We start from the raw sequence: 22,170 nt of genomic DNA on the forward strand, positions 1-22,170 counted from the left end.
TACAAGACATTTAGTGGACGTCAGCGTGTACGCTAACTTCCATTCTTGTCAAATGCTCATGTACATGCATGCCCTCCCACAGACACCGTTAAAATGTCAATATTATTTATTTATGATTGATTGACAGATTGAACATGTACTAACTGTAACACAATAGGATCTTAATAAATGGACTGCATTTATATCGCGCTTTTCGATCTGCATCAGATGCTCAAAGTGCTTTACAGTAATGCTTAACATTCACCCTGACATGAGGCTGCTGCCATACAAGGTGCTCACTACACACCGGGAGCAAGTAGGGGATTAAGTACCTTGCCCAAGGGCCCTTAGTGATTTTCCAGTCAGGCTGGGATTTGAACTGAGGATCCTCTGGTCTCAAGCCCAACGCTTAACCACTAGACCATCACCTCCCCTAATAATTAACATATTCTCACACACACACACACACACACTCTTTCCGCTGAGATACCAATAGAAGAACTGCAAATGATAAAGTCGACAGCGCTCATACGGTCGAGGGTATTTTTGCACTGAGTTATATTTTTATTAACTTCAGTTTCAAGGTGAAAAAAAAACCCCATTTAATGATTGATGATTTTCGAGAGTAACTCTTGAACAGAGGAACCGTAGCGGCGGTGACACTCGATGTGATTCTGCCGTGTGAGTTGCTGACACGCGTTAATCTGCTCCCTCATCTCCTCCATTTCCTCACACAAAGGTCTCGCCCCCGAAACACTTAAAGGACGTGACAGCGTATCTTCCAGGTGATATGGAGGCGGTGCTATCTGAGGAGACGACGTCCACAGAGAGCTGCGATCTGGATGTGGCTCCGCCTCTTTTGTTCTCGGGCGTCTCCAGAGAGCGCAGGGCTAAATTAGAGGTGTCGCTCCCGCTATCTGAAAACCAATCACAGGTCATCCATCACCGTCCTCCACAGTGAATCCGCTTTGTGGTCAAACTGTGGCTGATGACGTCAGAAAAACGTTCACACCCAACAGGCAAAAAAAAATACAAAAATACCCCAAACAATAATCAGCAGCTTACTGAAGATTTGACACATTATTTATTGAAAACACTTTGATGCCTCATAAATGTGGGGCGGGGCCACACCGCACACAAAGATTTGGTGCTTTATTTCTTCTTCTTTCATCTGATGATTTTTTTATGATGATGTCGTTTTATGCAGAGGAAGCGACTGTTTCATTATTTATCTGATCATTATTTTTCATGACGATTAACACTTTACTGTATAAAATAGTTTAAAGAAATTCACAGATGGTCACAGTTTATCAATCAAGGAAAATTCTGGAGTGGATTTCAGGTCATTTCACTGTCAGTCATTTTTTTTCCCCCATCATGCACGTCTGCACACGTGGAGACTTTAATATCGATTTACTGTGAACAGCAACAGCAACAAAATTTTATGGCATTCTTTATGATGTCATATGTCCAGCCTTCATCAAAGGATGATTCTTTAGCTTTGTTCCCATAATGTGCTTTTGAATGTATGCAGAAGTTTAGTTTTAATAATACATTTAATATTCTGAATACAAATAATTTATTTAATATTTAAACTATGACTTAAAAATAAATAAAATTCCCTTTTTTCATTTAGGAAAATAAAATAAACTGTAATTAATTGGACAGCGCGTAGGTGACATCTTCCAATTCTCTGCACTGAAAACAGCATCGAGTATGGATGGAAAAATGGATATGACTGAGTGAGTGAGTTGGTGAATCACTGAGTGAGTCAGTGAAGCAGTGAGTGAAACAGTGAATTAGCAAGTGAGTGAGTCAGTGAAGCAGTGAGCGAAACAGTGAATTAGCAAGTGAGTGAGTCAGTGAAGCAGTGAGTGAGTCAGTGAAGCAGTGGGTGAGTCAGAGAAGCAGTGAGTGAAACAGTGAATTAGCAAGTGAGTGAGTCAGTGAAGCAGTGAGTGAGTCAGAGAAGCAGTGAGTGAGTCAGAGAAGCAGTGAGTGAGTCAGTGAAGCAGTGAGTGAGTCAGTGAAGCAGTGAGTGAGTCAGTGAAGCAGTGAGTGAGTCAGTGAAGCAGTGAGTGAGTCGCAGCCAGCCAGACTGTGTAAACAATAACTTAAAAACAATGAACGCTTTTGTTCTGTAACTCACTAAAGTTCAGAAGATATAATAACAAACCTCATTATATCTTCTGAACTTCGATGCATCAGATCAAAAGAGCAACTTTCTTTTGCCCGTGCAATATCCCACACACGTACTGCCACCTGCTGGATGTTTAGTGGAGGTGAGTGTGAGTTCATGGTGGCTGAATTGCTGATAATAATGCAGAGTGGTTCACTCAACAAGTCAGCATCGGCGGAAGCAACACGATGACGTCACTACGTGGCAAAATTCAGACAGCAGACAGAACGTGTGACAGAGCGGTAAAGTTTCCAGCAGTTCTACAAATTAGTGCCACAGACTCAAAATCGTGACGAGGTAAAAGTGGCCTAAACGCATAGTCAACTCATTGTATGTTTATGCCCCCTGGTGGGGAAAGATATTAAAACACAAATGACTGGATTAGAACCTCAGTCCGCGTACACGTACGCCCGCTCATTTAATTACAAATAACAAAAACTGTTCGTTTTCATATGAAAGAAGCTAAAAGTTAAAAGATTTTTATGTGATTTTCACTGGTTATTTTTTTGTTTACCAAGTAATTAATCGCTTTATTGCCTAAAACAAAAACACAGAAATAAAAAAAAAAATCATCTTCACCCATCGGGACCAAACAGAACAGTTGTGATCGGTTCAGCCACAGCCTCAACAAGATGACAGATCATTTCCCAGCATGCATTTAAGACGAAGAAGAGCACTGATGTGAGCTGAGACGACAAGATCGGTGATGAAGGACAGCGAAGGGCAGGCGGCCCGGGGGAACACAACCGGATCACATAAACCACCACCGAGGAACAGGGAGTGAAGAGGACCTGATTTAACTGCTAAGAGTTCTGGGTAATTAATTGGAAACTCAATTATCCAAACCTGACTTCAGCAGTGTCTGCTCGTTAGCGGGCGGAAGCCCCGCCCCTCGCTCGTGGCTGACGGAGTCACATGATCGCAAACACAAACACACACAGACTGTGAAACAACAAAGTCACCGTGGGGACACTTTGAGCGCTAAAATGGTGGCGCTCCACGGAGACGGCGGCGTCGAGGCGTAATGAGTGCCATCGAAAAACTGCTCTTTGATTGACGCCTGTGTTCCTTGCTTTAATTAATTCTACGACTCCAACCGGGAATGACGTCCCACCGCAGCCTGCACCCCCCCCCCCCCCCCCCCCCCCCAAAGGAATCTCATTTCCAGGGGTTAGTGTGCATGACAAAAATGTCATCACGGCCAAAATGGCTCTGAGCGCTGACAACCTTTCCCAGGGAAATGATATTTTTCCAATCCAGCGGAAGGCGGATCGTGTCACCCTCGTTAAAGCCTTGATAGCGGGTCTTTAATATTCACCGTCTTAATTAGGACTCCAGTTAATTTCATTAAATTCTTTGGCTGCTAAATGAAGCAGATTATGAGACATCTTTTATTGCGAAGCGTGAAATTACAGCCTGCCTGCTGCCAATGGCGGCGCCGCGCTAATGAATTACAGGGTAAATAACACCCGAATTAACCATCCAATTTAACTCCTTACAAAGCGCCTGGCACTGAGGGGGGACGACATGACTTGTCAAAACCACCCAGCCCCGCGCTCATCTGCAAACCCGCAAGAGGCAATTACCATGGAGACGCTAATCAGCTCGTCACAAAGACTCCTGCAGGAGACACAAGGAGAAACATTGTTTACAGGAGGTCAGCTGATCCTAAACAGTCAGCATCAATAAACAAACAAATAAACAAAAAACTAAGTCCCTTCAGCTGCTCCCTTGTTTTCACTCGGGGTCACCACAGCAGATCCAAGGTGGGTCTGGATGTTGATTTGGCACAAGTTTTACACCGGATGCTCTTCCTGATGCAACCCCACATTACATGGAGAAATGTGGCAGGGGTGGGGTTTGAACTGTGAACCTTTCGCACTGAATCCAAGTGCACTAACCACTTGGCCACCAAAAATCAAGAAATTTACACAGGATAAAATAAAGATCCTCCAAAATGCACACCAAATTTCAACTAATGGTGCAGGAGGGCAAAGTAAGGCACTTCAGTGGAACCAGAGGGTCCTCGGTTCAAAGCCCAGTCAGACTGGAAACTCTGCACCGTGAGCAATTTGGGCATTTAACGGCCCTTAGGCAAGGCTTTTAATTGCCCAAATTGCTTGCGGTGTGCAGCTGAGCGCTGTGCATGGCAGTACGCTGACATCACTGTCTGTGTGTGTGTGTGTGTGCGCGCGCGCGCGTGTGTGCACACACGTCAGTGTAAAGTGCTTAGTGTCTATAAATGTCATCTATTTACTGATCATCAAAAATTTTAACAAAAATAAAATGAAGAAATAGGTTTTAAAATCTAATATGCCTCTAAAATATTTTTACTTCATTTTATTTCTGTGGACTGAGAGCTTTTTGGATCATTCAGAGTGCTGTTAGTATTTAAAACACTTTAAAGGCATTTCCTGCTTTTGGTAGGATTCGGATCCTGAACCTGATGAAGGATTCTTCATCGCTCATTACTGACAAAACAACAGCAACAAACACAATAACTGACATTTTGTTTTTTTTTTAGCAGTAATGATCCACTTTCAAAAGGTTCAAATCGCAATAAGTGACTCTTGTAAGTGAAGCAAAGGTTCAGAGCCGGTTTGACTCATTCGTTTCATCTCTGTTTGTTTCCTCTGGGTTCAAAACTCTTTAAACAGAAGGAACAATTCAACTTCCTGATTATGGACTCCAAAAAGAGTTTCCATGGCAACAGAGCGATATGTACAATCAAGAGTTTTGTTTTTTGAGGGAACACAAAATGTCTCGTTTTTTTTTTTTTTTCCTTTCTTAAAGATTTTCTGTTTCCTGGACATTTGCAGGACTTTGTGGATCCACACATCCAGCCTGCTGACAGAGTCTCTGGTTGCTCTGCAGAACATAAATTCTGGCATTCCTCAGGGACGTGTTTTGGCTCCTCCACTGTTCAGTGATTGCAAGGACTTGGCGTTTTAGGTCCACAAATAATTTACACACAGTAACAAAACCTTGAACTAAATCAAGCTTCAGAAAATTATTCACAGTTTTGGAGAAACATCAAAGGACACAAAGGCTTAGCAAAACTGTCGGAAACTGTTCAAAAGAAAAATGGTAAAAATATGAATCCTTTGATATTTAGCGAAGGTTTGAGTCCCAGAACAAAACTGTGAGCTTTACTGAGAACATTAAAAGTAGAAAAATGTGTCTTTTATTTTCAGAGCAGCTGCAGAGGCTCGTGTGGGAGTTCCTCGTGCGTCTGTCCGTCCTGAACTCGATCACATGACACCCCACACTTCAGACGTTGCGTAAATCTGTTATGTTTTACTTGTTTGTGGCTTCAGAGACGGTTTTAAAACATTTGGGGGGGTCGGAGGTCAGACTTGGGTTAAACCTCCGTCTCTTTGTGACGGTGTATTTATTTGGTTTATTATTTTCCTTCACGTTAATTTATGTGTTTAACACTCGGAGAGTTGATTTAACACTCTGTGTGTTATGTGTGAGTTCAAACACAAGATGCCTATTTTTCTGGCTAATTGCCTCTGGAAGGAACTCCGCCCTGTGGTCATTACAGCCGTGAGTCCAGGCCTCCGCGTGGTGTTAAAGAGCGCCGGACGTGAGCCGGTGTCACCTCCAGGGTCTCTAACGAGATCAGCGTCACACACAAACATGCAGGTTACAACTCCAGAAAAGAAAAACACAAGAAGAAGAAGAGCGAGTGCAGACAGCTCCGCCCACATAAACCATTATCAACACAAACGGGAGAGTCCCGCCCTCTCTGCTCGACTGACAGACGATTTGTGGCTGCAATAGTTTTAGAGCTAATTCAAAACATTTTAACTCATTGATTTCACTCAGACAGAGAATCGAAAATCTCACCTGGGTCCTGAACCGCTTCCTCTGGGTTTTTTATTGTTTGGATTCTGTGACTAAAGCCTAGTTTTTGTTGCTTTGCAGTATGCTCACCTTCTGTTCACCACTGGGGGCAGCATAACTTGTAGCACAACAAAACACAACACAGAAGAAGACAGGTGTCTTTAGCCTGTTAGCGTAGCATGTGTTTTGCTGCGTTCTCGGCCGTGGTGACACAGCGGGTACCTCAGTTAGACTGCCAACCCAGAAAGCGGGTAAGATTCCAGGTGTGGACTTCAGGCCACCAGCTGTGTCTGAGTAACGACCTCGGCTGTCATGGACTGGCCTCACCTCCAGGGGGAGTCGTAGACTCTAGTCCACTTCATGCTACAGAACCTAGGCACAGAGGAGCCTGCCTGTGTCAGACTAAGTTCTTCTTCAGGCTCCCGGAGTGCCAGAGACACTGCACCTCTAGGAGGCGGGGCTGCACCTCTAGGAGGCGGGGCTGCACAAGTAGGAGGCGGGGCTGCACCTCAGCACACTGAAAAGCTTCTGTATCATTTCTCTTGTTTTATCCACCAGAATCCACGCGTGCAAAAGCATCAGTGTAAAATCGGCCTTTGGACTTGACAAATGGTCAGATTTTGTTGTTTTTCTGTGGATTGGCTCCTGGATCCATGAAGAACTTTAATGATTTTGTTTTTTTTAATGACGTTGGTAGCGTTCAGGTCTGTCTCGTTTTGGTTCTGGACACAAAAGTCCAGATTTGACGGTCGTGGTCCAGAGGTGGGCCGCACGGTTTTGGGGCAGCTGTGGATCCTTTTAATTAAGTTTTCTGTGGACTCCGGTCAGACAGCGCCCCCTCTGGGCTGCAGCAGACGTACGCCTCTCATTAGAATAATGATTTATGATGAGCGGCTAATGAACGGACTCTCTGGAACCACAATCTGCACTCAGACCAAATTAAGTAGTCCAGAAACACTGTCTCCGCCCACAGAGCGTCACCGAAGCAAACGCCTGGAAGCTGGTGCGAGCACGCGGCGAGCACACGCCGCTCAGCGGCAATTACACGCCGGTGTGCGGCAAACGCCGACCCCAGACACTGGTGGTCTCTCTCTCTCTGTCCTCAGTGTCTCTCGTCCTCTCCTGATCACAGATGCGATTTGTTCATTAGCAGATTACAAACGAGGCCACGGCGCTGACACAAGGGGCTGCGATTAGCACACGCTAATTGCCTGATTTGCGTGTGGAGAGAGCGCGCGCGGCCTGATCCCCGCTCTCCCGCTGCTGCTCGTTTGCCAGAAATTAAGAGCCACTTCAGGTGGCGTCCTCGCCGGAGCAGCAGGGAGGCGTGTGCTCTGCCGGCTCGTGGAGATGGCAGCGTCTTTGTCAGCCCCTTCCCTTCATCCTCTGCTTCCTTTTCTTCTTCTTTGATTCCTTTAAAACCTGCCGCCTGATCCGAGCTCAAAAAGCGGAAGAGAGTGAGAGAGCGTCCATATGGCTGCCGGCGGTGCACACTTCATTAGGCCCATCGGCGGACGTCGTCTTCCTGACAAAGTGGACCAACACAGGAGACGGAACACAAGAGGAAGAGGGCGAGCGAGCCACAGAGGGCGGGGCTTCCCGCTCCTTAATCCTAATGATCTCGTTGGACGACCTGAGAGACACCGCCACGCAAATCGATGTCAAGTGTGTGATACCACTGTTAATCAAGGACAGACAATCAGAGACAGAGACAGTGAGAGACGATGAGACATAAAGTGAGACAGACAGAGACATAGTCAGAGACAGTGAGAGACAATGAGACAGTAAAAGAGTGAGACAGTGAGACAGAGACACAACCAGAGATAGAGAGTAAGACAGAGGGACAGTCAGAGACAGAGAGACAGTCAAAGAGTGAGACAGTGACAGTGAGAGACAATGAGACATAAAGTGAGACAGAGACACAGTGAGATAGTCAGTGAGAGACAATGAGACAGAGACAGTCAAAGAGTGAGACAGAGACAGTGAGAGACGATGAGACATAAAGTGAGACAGAGACATAGTCAGAGACAGTAAAAGAGTGAGACAGTGAGACAGAGACACAACCAGAGATAGAGAGTAAGACAGAGGGACAGTCAGAGACAGAGAGACAGTCAAAGAGTGAGACAGTGACAGTGAGAGACAATGAGACATAAAGTGAGACAGAGACACAGTGAGATAGTCAGTGAGAGACAATGAGACAGAGACAGTCAAAGAGTGAGACAGAGACAGTGAGAGACGATGAGACATAAAGTGAGACAGAGACATAGTCAGAGACAGTAAAAGAGTGAGACAGTGAGACAGAGACACAACCAGAGATAGAGAGTAAGACAGAGGGACAGTCAGAGACAGAGAGACAGTCAAAGAGTGAGACAGTGACAGTGAGAGACAATGAGACATAAAGTGAGACAGAGACACAGTGAGATAGAGTCAGTGAGAGACAATGAGACAGAGACAGTCAAAGAGTGAGACAGAGACAGTGAGAGACGATGAGACAAAGTGAGACAGAGACACAGTGAGATAGAGACAGTGAGAGACAATGAGACAAAGTGAGAGAGACATAGTCAGAGACAGAGTGAGACAGTCAGAGACAGAGGGTGAGACAGAGACAGTGAGAGACGATGAGACAAAGTGAGACAGAGACATAGTCAGAGACAGTGAGAGACAATGAGACAGAGAGACAGTAAAAGAGTGAGACAGAGACACAACCAGAGATAGAGAGTAAGACAGAGGGACAGTCAGAGACAGAGAGACAGTCAAAGAGTGAGACAGTGACAGTGAGAGACAATGAGACATAAAGTGAGACAGAGACACAGTGAGATAGAGTCAGTGAGAGACAATGAGACAGAGACAGTCAAAGAGTGAGACAGTGAGAGACGATGAGACAAAGTGAGACAGAGACACAGTGAGATAGAGACAGTGAGAGACAATGAGACAAAGTGAGAGAGACAGTCAGAGACAGAGTGAGACAGTCAGAGACAGAGGGTGAGACAGAGACAGTGAGAGACAATGAGACAGAGTGAGACAGAGACACAGTCAGAGACAGAGTGAGACAGAGAGAGACAGAGACACAGTCAGAGACAGAGAGTGAGACAGAGACCATGAGACAGACAGAGAGACAGTCAGAGACAGAGTGAGACAAAGACAGAAAGTGAGACAGTGAGACCATGAGACACAGAGAGTGAGACAGAGAGACAGTGAGAGACCATGAGACACAGAGAGTGAGACAGTCAGAGGCAGAGTGAGACAAAGACAGAAAGTGAGACAGTGAGAGAGAGTGTGACACAGAGAGACAGTCAGAGACAGAGAGTGAGACAAAGACAGAGAGACAGTGAGAGACAGAGAGTGAGACAGACACTGGTACCTGTTTGATGGGAATCGCTCGTCCACTCCCGATACTGTCAGCTCGAGTCTCCAGACTTTTCTTGTCTTTGTCCGTCTCACTCACTTTCCTTGACTGTGGGTGAGATGACATATCACCAATGCAATAAAAATACTACCACTGTCAGTACTAATTGTCAGTACTGCAGTTCTGGTACTGTCCAACTCACGGTGAAGAGGTTGGAGCGGCGTTTGGACTGCTTTCGGACGGGCGTCGGCGTGTTGGTGGTCTGTGGGACGTCAATGCGAAGCTCCTTCTGGCTGGTACTTGGTGTGGACGGCACAGACGAGGAGTAGTCGCTCAAACTGCCACCGCCGTTACTCGTCTGGTTGGAGACAAGAAACGCGAGGAGAAAAGTGACATATGATTTCATCGATTACAACTTCTTGAACTTCCTGTAGCGTCTATGTGAGCGGTAGATGTCACATCAAGACACTACAAGACAAACGCACAGAAGAGAGACGGGGAAAAAACAGGTGTACAGAAGACAGATGCAAAGAGATCAGATGCACAGAAGACACATACAGAAAAAAACAGGTGTACAGAAGACAGACGTACTACTGGGGGAGGTGATGGTCTAGTGTTTAAGGCGTTGGGCTTGAGACCAGAGGATCTTTGGTTCAAATCCCAGCCTGACTGGAAAATCACTAAGGGCCCTTGGGCAAGGTCTTTAATCCTCTTGTTGCTCCCAATGTGTAGTGAGCGCCTTGTATGGCAGCAGCCTGACATCGGGGTGAATGTGAGGCATTACTGTAAAGCGCTTTGAGCATCTGATGCAGATGGAAAAGTGCTTTATAAATGCAGCCCATTTCCGTACAGAAGACAAACGCACAGAAGACAGACACAGAAATAAACACACATACAGAAAAAACAGACACACAGAAGACAGATGCAGCAAATGACCCTCAGATTTGAGAGCAGAAAGACTGTTGGACTGTACGTGGACGGACGGTTTGAGGACGGTGCTGTTAGACAATGTGAACATTCAACCTTTTTTAATCTTTAAATCGAAGGATAAATGAGCTCCAGCTGCTTCAGTTACCAACACAAACCTAAATCCCAGCCTGACCCTGTCCATTCAGTACTTTAACATTTCCCATAATCCACCTGGCGGCCTCCTGCACTTCCCAGAATGCACCGTGGCACCAGCAGAGTTCTGGTGTCTCACAGTGCATGTAAACAATGGCTAGTGAGGATGGGGATGGTGCTGATCCAGCGTTCAGAGGGTCATCTGGAGGAGGTACAGGACCTGTGATGGACTCCTGCTGCACCCCAATGTTGTCTTTTTGTCCCCTGATGTCGTCTTTGTCCCCCGATGTTGTCAATTTGTCCAAACTTCACAAGGTTTATTTACGTTGCGCCCTGAACTGCAGCTCTGTTGAAACCGACCAATTGGAGAGCCCTAATTCTGGAGTGCGGTAAACTAGAAAATAGAACATTGCAGTTGTTCAATCTAGAAGAGATAAATGCATGGATCAGGGTCTCAGCATCAGCCATAGACAGGATGGGATGAATCTTCGCTATATTTCACAGGTGGAAGAAAGCAGTCCGAGTAATATTTCTAATGTGGAGGTCAAAGGATAACGTAGGATCAAAAATTACCCCAAGGTTCCTCACTTTGTCAGTGTGATGTATGACACACGAGCCTAGGCTGAGCGTTAGCTGGTCAAATTGATGCCAATGTCTCACTGGACCAAGAACCATCATTTCAGTCTTATCAGAGTTTAAAAGTAGGAAGTTTCTAGACATCCAACTTCTCACTACTGCAAGGCAATCTTCTAAGGATTTTATGTGAATGAGATTACCAGCAGTTATCAGCATGTATAACTGAGTATCATCAGCATAGCAATGAAAGGTAACCCCAAAACACCACAATATGTGCCCAAGGGGTGCTATATAAAGGGAGAAAACCAGGGGGCCTAAGATGGACCCCTGTGGAACCCCAAATTTCATGTCACTAAGGTTAGAGGTAGTGTTACTGTACAAAACACTGTGAGAACGACTGGTCAAGTATGACGTCAGCCATGCAAGGGCACTCCCAGTAATCCCAAAATGATTTTCCAGCCTATCAAGTAGAATATGATGATCCACTGTATCAAATGCAGCACTGAGATCTAACAGCAACAGAACTGTAGTGGTGTCCGAATCCATTGCAAGCAGAAGATCATTCACCACTTTAGTGAGAGCCGTCTCTGTGGAATGATATTTCTAAAAGCAGACTGCAGTGGCTCAAAGAGATTATTCTCAGTAAGACAGTCCACGAGCTGCCGTGACACCACTTTTTCCAGAATTTTAGAGCAAAATGATAGATTTGATATCGGCCGATAGTTTTTCAATACACTAGGGTCAAGATTAGGTTTCTTAAGTAATGGTTTAATCACTGCAGATTTGAAACATTTAGGAACAGATCCAGAAGTTAAAGAAAGATTAATAATTTCCAGCACACTCGGCCCAAGAGTGGACCACAGGTCCTTAAACAGTTTTGTTGGTATAGGATCAAATAAACAGGTTGTGCTTTTTGTTGACGTTGCGCGTTTTGTCAGTGTGCCTAGTGAGATACTGTTAAATTCTGTAAATCTAGGTAATACAGTTGTATGTAAAGGTTTGGTCACCCCTGATAATTTTCATGATTTTCCTTTATAAATCATTGGTTGTTTGGATCAGCAATTTCAGTTAAATATATCATATAGCAGACAAACACACTGATATTTGAGATGTGAAATGAAGTTTTGAGGTTTTACAGAAAGCGTGCAATAATTCTTTAAACAAAATTGGGCAGGTGCATAAATTTGGGCACCCTTGTCATTTTATTGATTTGAATACATTTAGCACTAATTATTGGAACACAAAATTGATTTGGTAAGCTCTTTGACCCTTGACCTCCTTACACAGGTGAATCCAATTATGAGAAAGAATATTTAAGGTGGCCATTTGCAAATGTTTCCCCTCTTTGCATCTTAACCAATGAGCGGCAACATGGGAGCCTCTAAACAACTCTCAAATGACCTGAAAACAAAGATTGTTCAACATCACGGCTTAGTGGAAGGATACAAAAGCTATCTCAGAGATTTCAGCTGTCAGTTTCCACTGTGAGGAACATAGTGAGGAAATGGAAGACCACAGGCACAGTACTAGTTAAGCCCCGAAATGGCAGGCCAAGAAAAATCTCAGATAAGCTGAAGCGAAGGATGGTGAGAACAGTCATCGTCAACCCACAGACCTGCTCCAAAGACCTACAACATGATCTTGCTGCAGATAGTGTCTCTGTGCATCGTTCAACTATACAGTGCACTTTGCACAAAGAGATGCTGTATGATGCTGTAATGCAGAGGAAGCCTTTTCTATGTACACGCCACAAACAGAGTCACCTGAGGTATGCTAAAGCAGGTGGACAGGTGCTTGGTCTTGAGAACCAGGGATGGTAGGTACCTTAGTATTTCTTCCGTTTTTCTTGTTGCTTAATGTTGACAAATTATACTGTACGTCTTGTCTTTCTGATGCCTGATTTTGTTTTTTCTCTCTGTTTGAGGTGTGGCTCCATCCAGAGATGGGTGTGGTATCTGTTCCGGAAACCGTCCTGTGCACCGGGAACATTTCCTGTATGTTCATTTTGTGAATTGTCCTGTAATTTATGTCTGTATCATGGCCCAAGCAGAGGGTCACCCCTTTGAGTCTGGTCTGCTTGAGATTTCTTCCTCAGAGGGAGTTTTTTTCTTACCACTGTTGCTCTGGGGGTTAGTAAGGTTAGACCTTACTTGTGTGAAGCACCTTGAGGGAACTCTGTTGTGATTTAGTGCTATATAAATGTAAATAAATTGAAATTGATGAGAGCGCCCTGTTTCTCATTCATGTCATTTCATGACTGCATGTCTGTGACCATGGGTCTACAGAGATGTACTGTTCGCTTCATAAGAGGGATTCAATAAAATGCTGTGTTTTTATATGGTGTGTGGTTTTATTTTTTTCTTAAATACATCCATGTCCTTCTTAATATCAGGCATTTTTGAGCGATGGTAGGTCAGTGGTAACGTTTCTAGCTGGCAATCAGAGCTTTTGGAAAATGTAGGTTCGAATCCCATGGGTGGCATATATTTTTTATTTTTGTTATTTTCACAGCAGCTGCGTGATGTGGTTTCACAGCTACTGGCACTACTCAAGTTCCTGGATGCACAAAACCATCGCAACATGTATTTTTTCAAAAGAAAATTTTTTAAATTTTTTTCTTCACAGCAGCTGTGCAAGGTGTAACCACATCACGCAGTTGCGCGCACTGTGTTCCCGCATGCATGAGCCGTCGAAGCGGCATTGTGTATGCCTGCCTGTCTGCTCGATGTTTTCGTGGTTCACTCATATGAGCTGTTCCGCCCTGAGTTGTACTTATTCGTACTATGTGTGAATGGGGCCCTAATAGTTTCTTAGTTGGTCATCTCTGATATTTTCTTCGTTGGTCATCTCTAACATGTCCTTAGTTGATCATCTCTAATATTTTCTTAGTTGATCATCTGCAATTTTTCTTCATTCATCATCACTAATATTTTCTTAGTTGGCAATCTGTAATATTTTATTAGTTGGCAATCTCTTATATTTTCTTACTTGGTCATTTCTAACATTTTCTTAGTTGATCATCTCTAACCTGTTCTTAGCTGATCACTAATATCTTCTTAGTTGATCATCTCTAATATTTCTTCGTTGATCATCACTAATATTTTCCTAGTTGGTCATCTCTAACATGTTCTTAGTTGATCATCTGTAATATTTTCCTAGTTGGTCATCTCTAACATGTTCTTAGTTGATCATCTCTAAAATTTTCTTAGTTGGTCATCTCTAATATTTTCGTAGTTGGTCATCTCTAATATTTTCTTAGTTGATCATCTCTAATATTTTCTTAGTTGTACATCTTTAACATGTTCTTGGTTAATCATCTCTAATATTTTCTTAGTTGTACATCTCCAACATGTTCATGGTTGATCATCTCGAATATTATCCTTAGTTGATCATCTCAAATATTTTCTTCACTGATTATCTCTAACATGTTCATAGTTGATCATCTCTAATATTTTCTTAGTTGGTAATCTCTAACATTTTCTAAGATGGTCACGTCAACATCTTATCTCATCGTCTAACATTTTGTTCACTGACTGTCTCCAACATCTCAACAGCTGAACATTGCTAACAGTGTGTGTTATTCTGACAACATCTGACAGATGAGATAAAAAAGGAAGTGACCTTCATGTGCATGTGTGACTTCTGACCTGGCTGACATGGACGGCTGACACTTGAGTGGCACAGACCGACGAGTGACTCGGTGAGTTGGGGAGGGATTTACACGGCCCGATGGAAAACTGCTGCTTCTTCCTGGTTGCTACAATCTTCTGGGCAACTGTAACCATAGAAACGCAAACCTTGTTAAACATAGAAGGAATGATAGCTCCACCTACAATCACATGATGATGACACAAAAATGTCTAGAGATCAAAAGGTCAAGTTCAATAATTTCCATATGATCATCATTTTCAAACCACCTCAAGAAATATGTGCAGTTGGTGAGACTGCATTTTTATTTCATGCTGTCGGTGAGACAGTTTTTATTTTTGCCTGCCACCACCCCCGCTCTTCGGAGGACAACTTTATTATTTAATCAATAAAAACAGTCTATACATCCCCTTGATGGGGGGGGGGGACACACAACAGAGTAAACAGACAAACAAACAGGCATACAAACACCCAAACAAAAAAAGAAACATACACTAAGGACAAACATGGCAGACGGGCAACAGACATTAAACAAAACAAACAGAGAACAGAAGTGCGTTGAGTGTGCATATGTGTTTTGCATGTACAAATATGTAGGCATGTCTGTGTTTATATATGTCTGTACTGATATGCGTATATTGAATGCGTGCGTGCACGTATCAATTAGGTATGTGTGAGTATGTATGCAATTGTGTATATATAGCTGAAACTAGAGTATAGGTTATGGGTGGTGGTCAAGCAAGAGTTACTAAATCACTTTTGAATGAGTTGTAGATTTGTGTTATTGGACATCAAGTAGATATTTTTGCAGATTTGGGTCCAGAAGTTGGCATCAGGGGTGATGTGCAGGTCTTCTTGCCATTTTACAGAGGGAATGGATAATTCTGCATATGATGAAGAAATTATTTTATAAATTTTAGATAAAAGTTTTACTGGAGAAGAGATACCATGTTATTTCATGCTGTCGGTAAGAGTGAGTTTTTATTTTGTACAGTCTGTGACACAGAGTTTTTATATCATCCTGTTAGTGAGACTGAGTTTTTATTTCGTACAGTCTGTGACACAGTTTTTATTTCATGCTGTTAGTGAGAATGAGTTTTTATTTCTTACAGTCTGTGACACTGAGTTTTTATTTCATGGTGTTAGTGAGACAGTTTTTATTTCGTACAGTCTGTGACACTGAGTTTTTTTTTCGTAGTCTGTGACACTGAGTTTTTATTTCGTACAGTCTGTGACACTGAGTTTTTATTTCGTAGTCTGTGACATTGAGTTTTTATTTCATGCTGTCGGTGAGACTGAGTTTTTATTTTGTACAGTCTGTGACATTGAGTTTTTATTTCGTACAGTCTGTGACACTGAGTTTTTATTTTGTACAGTCTGTGACATTGAGTTTTTATTTCGTACAGTCTGTGACACTGAGTTTTTATTTCGTACAGTCTGTGACACTGAGTTTTTATTTTGTACAGTCTGTGACAGTTTTTATTTCATGCTGTCGGTGAGACTGAGTTTTTATTTCGTACAGTCTTTGACATTGAGTTTTTATTTCGTACAGTCTTTGACATTGAGTTTTTATTTCGTACAGTCTGTGACATTGAGTTTTTATTTCATGCTGTCGGTGAGACTGAGTTTTTATTTTGTACAGTCTGTGACACTGAGTTTTTATTTCATCCTGTTAGTGAGACTGAGTTTTTATTTCGTACAGTCTATGACACAGTTTTTATTTCATGCTGTTAGTGAGAATGAGTTTTTATTTCTTACAGTCTGTGACACTGAGTTTTTATTTTGTACAGTCTGTGACACTGAGTTTTTATTTCATCCTGTTAGTGAGACAGTTTTTATTTCGTACAGTCTGTGACACTGAGTTTTTATTTCGTACAGTCGGTGACACTGAGTTTTTATTTCATGCTGTCCGTGAGACTGAGTTTTTATTTCGTACAGTCGGTGACACTGAGTTTTATTTCATGCTGTCCGTGACATTGAGTTTTTATTTCGTACTGTTGATGAGACAGTTTTTATTTCATACTGTTAATGACACTGAGTTTTTATTTTGTACAGTCTGTGAGACTGAGTTTTTATTTCGTACTGTTGATGAGACTGAGTTTTTATTTCATACTGTTGATGAGACTGAGTTTTTATTTCATACTGTTAATGACAGTTTTTATTTTGTACAGTCTGTGACACTGAGTTTTTATTTTATACTGTTGATGAGACTGAGTTTTTATTTCGTACAGTCAGTGACACTGAGTTTTTATTTCGTACAGTCAGTGACATTGAGTTTTTATTTCGTACTGTCGGTGAGACTGAGTTTTTATTTCGTACAGTCTGTGACACTGAGTTTTTATTTCATGCTGTTAGTGAGACTGAGTTTTTATTTCGTACAGTCTGTGACACTGAGTTTTTATTTCATGCTGTTAGTGAGACTGAGTTTTTATTTCGTACAGTCTGTGACACTGAGTTTTTATTTTGTACAGTCTGTGACAGAGTTTTTATTTCATGCTGTTAGTGAGAATGCGTTTTTATTTCTTACAGTCTGTGACACAGTTTTTATTTCGTACAGTCAGTGACAGTTTTTATTTCGTACAGTCGGTGACACTGAGTTTTTATTTCGTACAGTCGGTGAGACTGAGTTTTTATTTCGTACACTTGATGAGACTGAGTTTTTATTTCGTACAGTCAGTGACACTGAGTTTTTATTTCATACTGTTGATGAGACTGAGTTTTTATTTCGTACTGTTGATGAGACTGAGTTTTTATTTCGTACAGTCAGTGACACTGAGTTTTTATTTCATACTGTTGATGAGACTGAGTTTTTATTTCGTACACTCGGTGACACTGAGTTTTTATTTCGTACACTCGGTGACACTGAGTTTTTATTTCATACTGTTGATGAGACTGAGTTTTTATTTCATACTGTTGATGAGACTGAGTTTTTATTTCGTACAGTCAGTGACACTGAGTTTTTATTTCGTACACTCGGTGACACTGAGTTTTTATTTCGTACACTCGGTGACACTGAGTTTTTATTTCATACTGTCAGTGACACTGAGTTTTTATTTCGTACAGTCAGTGACACAGTTTTTATTTCGTACAGTCAGTGACACTGAGTTTTTATTTCGTACAGTCAGTGACACAGTTTTTATTTCGTACACTCGGTGACACTGAGTTTTTATTTCATACTGTTGATGAGACTGAGTTTTTACTTTGTACTGTTGATGAGACTGAGTTTTTATTTCATACTGTTGATGAGACTGAGTTTTTACTTTGTACTGTTGATGAGACTGAGTTTTTATTTCATACTGTTGATGAGACTGAGTTTTTATTTCGTACAGTCAGTGACACAGTTTTTATTTCATACTGTTGATGAGACTGAGTTTTTATTTCGTACGGTCAGTGACACAGTTTTTATTTCGTACAGTCGGTGACACTGAGTTTTTATTTCGTACAGTCGGTGAGACTGAGTTTTATTTCGTACACTTGATGAGACTGAGTTTTTATTTCGTACAGTCAGTGACACTGAGTTTTTATTTCGTACAGTCAGTGACACAGTTTTTATTTCGTACAGTCGGTGACACTGAGTTTTTATTTCGTACAGTCGGTGAGACTGAGTTTTTATTTCGTACACTTGATGAGACTGAGTTTTTATTTCGTACAGTCAGTGACACTGAGTTTTTATTTCATACTGTTGATGAGACTGAGTTTTTATTTCGTACTGTTGATGAGACTGAGTTTTTATTTCGTACAGTCAGTGACACTGAGTTTTTATTTCGTACACTCGGTGACACTGAGTTTTTATTTCGTACACTCGGTGACACTGAGTTTTTATTTCGTACACTCGGTGAGACTGAGTTTTTATTTCGTACAGTCAGTGACACTGAGTTTTTATTTCATACAGTCAGTGACACTGAGTTTTTATTTCATACTGTCAGTGACACTGAGTTTTTATTTCATACAGTCAGTGACACTGAGTTTTTATTTCGTACACTCGGTGACACTGAGTTTTTATTTCGTACACTCGGTGACACTGAGTTTTTATTTCATACTGTTGATGAGACTGAGTTTTTATTTCATACTGTTGATGAGACTGAGTTTTTATTTCGTACAGTCAGTGACACTGAGTTTTTATTTCGTACAGTCAGTGACACTGAGTTTTTATTTCGTACACTCGGTGACACTGAGTTTTTATTTCATACTGTCAGTGACACTGAGTTTTTATTTCGTACAGTCAGTGACACTGAGTTTTTATTTCATACTGTTGATGAGACTGAGTTTTTATTTCGTACACTCGGTGACACTGAGTTTTTATTTCGTACACTCGGTGACACTGAGTTTTTATTTCATACTGTTGATGAGACTGAGTTTTTATTTTATACTGTTGATGAGACTGAGTTTTTATTTCGTACAGTCAGTGACACTGAGTTTTTATTTCGTACACTCGGTGACACTGAGTTTTTATTTCATACTGTCAGTGACACTGAGTTTTTATTTCGTACAGTCAGTGACACAGTTTTTATTTCGTACACTCGGTGACACTGAGTTTTTATTTCGTACACTCGGTGACACTGAGTTTTTATTTCATACTGTTGATGAGACTGAGTTTTTACTTCGTACTGTTGATGAGACTGAGTTTTTATTTCATACTGTTGATGAGACTGAGTTTTTATTTCGTACTGTCAGTGACACAGTTTTTATTTCATACTGTTGATGAGACTGAGTTTTTATTTCGTACTGTCAGTGACACTGAGTTTTTATTTCGTACAGTCAGTGACACTGAGTTTTTATTTTGTACAGTCAGTGACACTGAGTTTTTATTTCGTACAGTCGGTGAGACTGAGTTTTTATTTCGTACAGTCGGTGACACTGAGTTTTTATTTCATACTGTTGATGAGACTGAGTTTTTATTTCGTACTGTCAGTGACACTGAGTTTTTATTTCGTACAGTCAGTGACACAGTTTTTATTTCGTACACTCGGTGACACTGAGTTTTTATTTCATACTGTTGATGAGACTGAGTTTTTACTTTGTACTGTTGATGAGACTGAGTTTTTATTTCATACTGTTGATGAGACTGAGTTTTTATTTCGTACAGTCAGTGACACAGTTTTTATTTCATACTGTTGATGAGACTGAGTTTTTATTTCGTACGGTCAGTGACACTGAGTTTTTATTTCGTACAGTCAGTGACACTGAGTTTTTATTTCGTACAGTCAGTGACACTGAGTTTTTATTTTGTACAGTCAGTGACACTGAGTTTTTATTTCGTACAGTCGGTGAGACTGAGTTTTTATTTCGTACAGTCGGTGAGACTGAGTTTTTATTTCATGCTGTTGGTGAGACTGAGTTGGTTAAGAAAAGTTTCAGCTGTTCAATGGTTTAAAATAGTTTGACAATAATCAGTAAAGTCAAAGTTGTTAGATTTTAATAAAGCACGACAAAGGGTTTGAACTGGCTGATTATTTTTCGCTAAGAAGCACAATGTGTCTCATCCAGCAGCTGATTAACATGTGATAACAGCAGAGTGGTCTCTGCGTGTCTGCATTTGGCTTTGATCACACAGAAACCACGGACAGCTGACATTTATTTTTTGGTTTTTGCTTATGTCAGTGGCGGGCACAGCTAACCAAAAAGTTAGCTTCGATAACCATTAACCCCCTAACTGAAAGCTTTTATAACGCTAAACCGATAAACTGCTAAAAAATGTTTTATTAATTAAATTTCTTAATTTTAAGCACCCAATCGTTTGTAGGAATATAAAAATCTTGTTTTTTCAAACCAAATAAGATGTGATTTTATTTATCTCGCCAACAAATGGCTGCAACACCAAGTGCAAATGATATTATATCACCGACAGATGGCAGCAGCTCACACAATTGTTCAACAAATTAAAATGGCGAGGAAGACGTCCTACGACACTTCCAGTTTGTGTTTTCACTGACGACAAACGCTCGAGGAGAAAGTTTAAAATGAAAAACTGGTTTTAACCATTTTTTGGACCGTATGGACTAATGTTGCTTAATCACTGGCGTTCTCACGCACACTTCACAGAAAATGATGGTTAATCGGCTACTCGTATAAGTGTTAGCGAAACCTAGACTAAAGCTGCATTGGCTAACCGTTGTCGTACCAAATCTAACTGCTTAATGTATTTTAAGGTTGAAAATCATCAAGCGGACATTTTGTTTCCGTCCGAGAGGCTATCCGCTTGATCAGTGTGAATTTATATTGTCGGATGTAAAACTTCGTTAGTTTTTTAATACCAGTTAGCCGGTTAGCCGCTATCGCTTAGCGGCTAATGGCGACACGTTATGAACCCATGTTTAGCTATCGGTTAGCAATGGCGGCGCAATTACTTGCAAATCGCCACCACCTCCTAACCAAACATCACCTTAACATTTTGTGACAAATGAACCCGCACTCCTCGTCTTATACCGCCGTACCAATTCCTCAAAACAAAATATGCATTGGTAAGTGGTTACGAATGCATATATAAAAGTAAATTGGTCAACTGTTTGAGATTGTGATTAAAATATATATTAAGCATCTACAAATGAGTTAGAAAACAAATTTAACAATCACTTTAGTTAAGCTCACACCAAATACTTCACCAACAGCTTGTAAAGGCTTTATAATAGTATTTTTAATTTTACTAATGCATTGATAAGCATTTATAAATGGACATATAAAAGTGAATTGGTCAACTGTTTGAGATTATGATTAAAATATATATTAAGCATATTCAAATGAGTTATAAACAAATTTAATCACCACAAGGATATTACAAATGCTTAACTAATGCTCAGTTAAGGCTTATTCGTACACTGAAAGAAAAATTTGTACATAGATAAAGTCTTTAAACTGCATACTTATAGTGATAGGGAAAGAGACTTGAGCTTTGTGTTGTGAAAGTGTAGGAACACGGACCCACAACAGGGGGCGCAATGAACGGACAATGGAGGAAGGTGAATAACAAGGTTTACTATTGTGAAACGAGCACAATGAATACAACAATCACAATTTGGGGTCGAATCCGCTGGTGTCGTGTGGGCAGGCTCGAAGGTAGGAGACGTCCGTCTCAGTCGAACCGAAACCACCCAGATCTCCTCTGCCACCGAACCCTGGAAATACTGGAACCGCCAAGTCCCGAATTCCCAGGTGGCCACTGCCTCCGCTCGTCGGATCCGGTACTGCTGGCGGGAGAGAGCAACAACACAGGCGTGGATGCGACAGCACCCAGCAACGGAGAGGGAGAAGCCGCCTCCACCTCCAGTTACAGTATGACAGGCAGGTGAGTACTTATCTAAGCAATTCAGCTGTCCTGAAAAGGTTTAACAAATCTGTTAGCTATTTAGTCAGAATATAAATGCAGAGAACGTTACCTTCGTCTAAAGGCGATATCTCGGCACTGAGGTGGAGACGCCGTCCTCCTGATATACCTCTGTGCTGAGTGGAACAGCTGTGTCCGGTGATGGGTGACAGCTGTCACCCAGGCTGCTCCCATAAGGCGGCAGCGCCCTCTGGTGCCTGGAGCCCGCAC

At 41.7% G+C, this 22,170-nt stretch overlaps 1 protein-coding gene across 1 annotated transcript in view; it reads right to left on the reverse strand.

Moving 5' to 3' along the window:
• Positions 1-22,170, reverse strand: part of agap1 (ArfGAP with GTPase domain, ankyrin repeat and PH domain 1) — a 198,894-nt gene that overhangs the window by 159,518 nt on the left and 17,206 nt on the right. The window contains exons 2-4 of the mRNA XM_034182035.1: positions 14,639-14,820; positions 9,556-9,711; positions 9,369-9,461 (exon numbers count right to left, since the gene is read on the reverse strand). Of these exons, the coding sequence (XP_034037926.1) occupies positions 9,369-9,461; positions 9,556-9,711; positions 14,639-14,820 (431 nt within the window). The remainder of the gene's footprint in view (positions 1-9,368; positions 9,462-9,555; positions 9,712-14,638; positions 14,821-22,170) is intronic.

The sequence above is a fragment of the Thalassophryne amazonica genome, chromosome 1 (assembly GCF_902500255.1).
Source record: "Thalassophryne amazonica chromosome 1, fThaAma1.1, whole genome shotgun sequence".
NCBI classification, from domain to species: Eukaryota; Metazoa; Chordata; class Actinopteri; order Batrachoidiformes; family Batrachoididae; genus Thalassophryne; species Thalassophryne amazonica.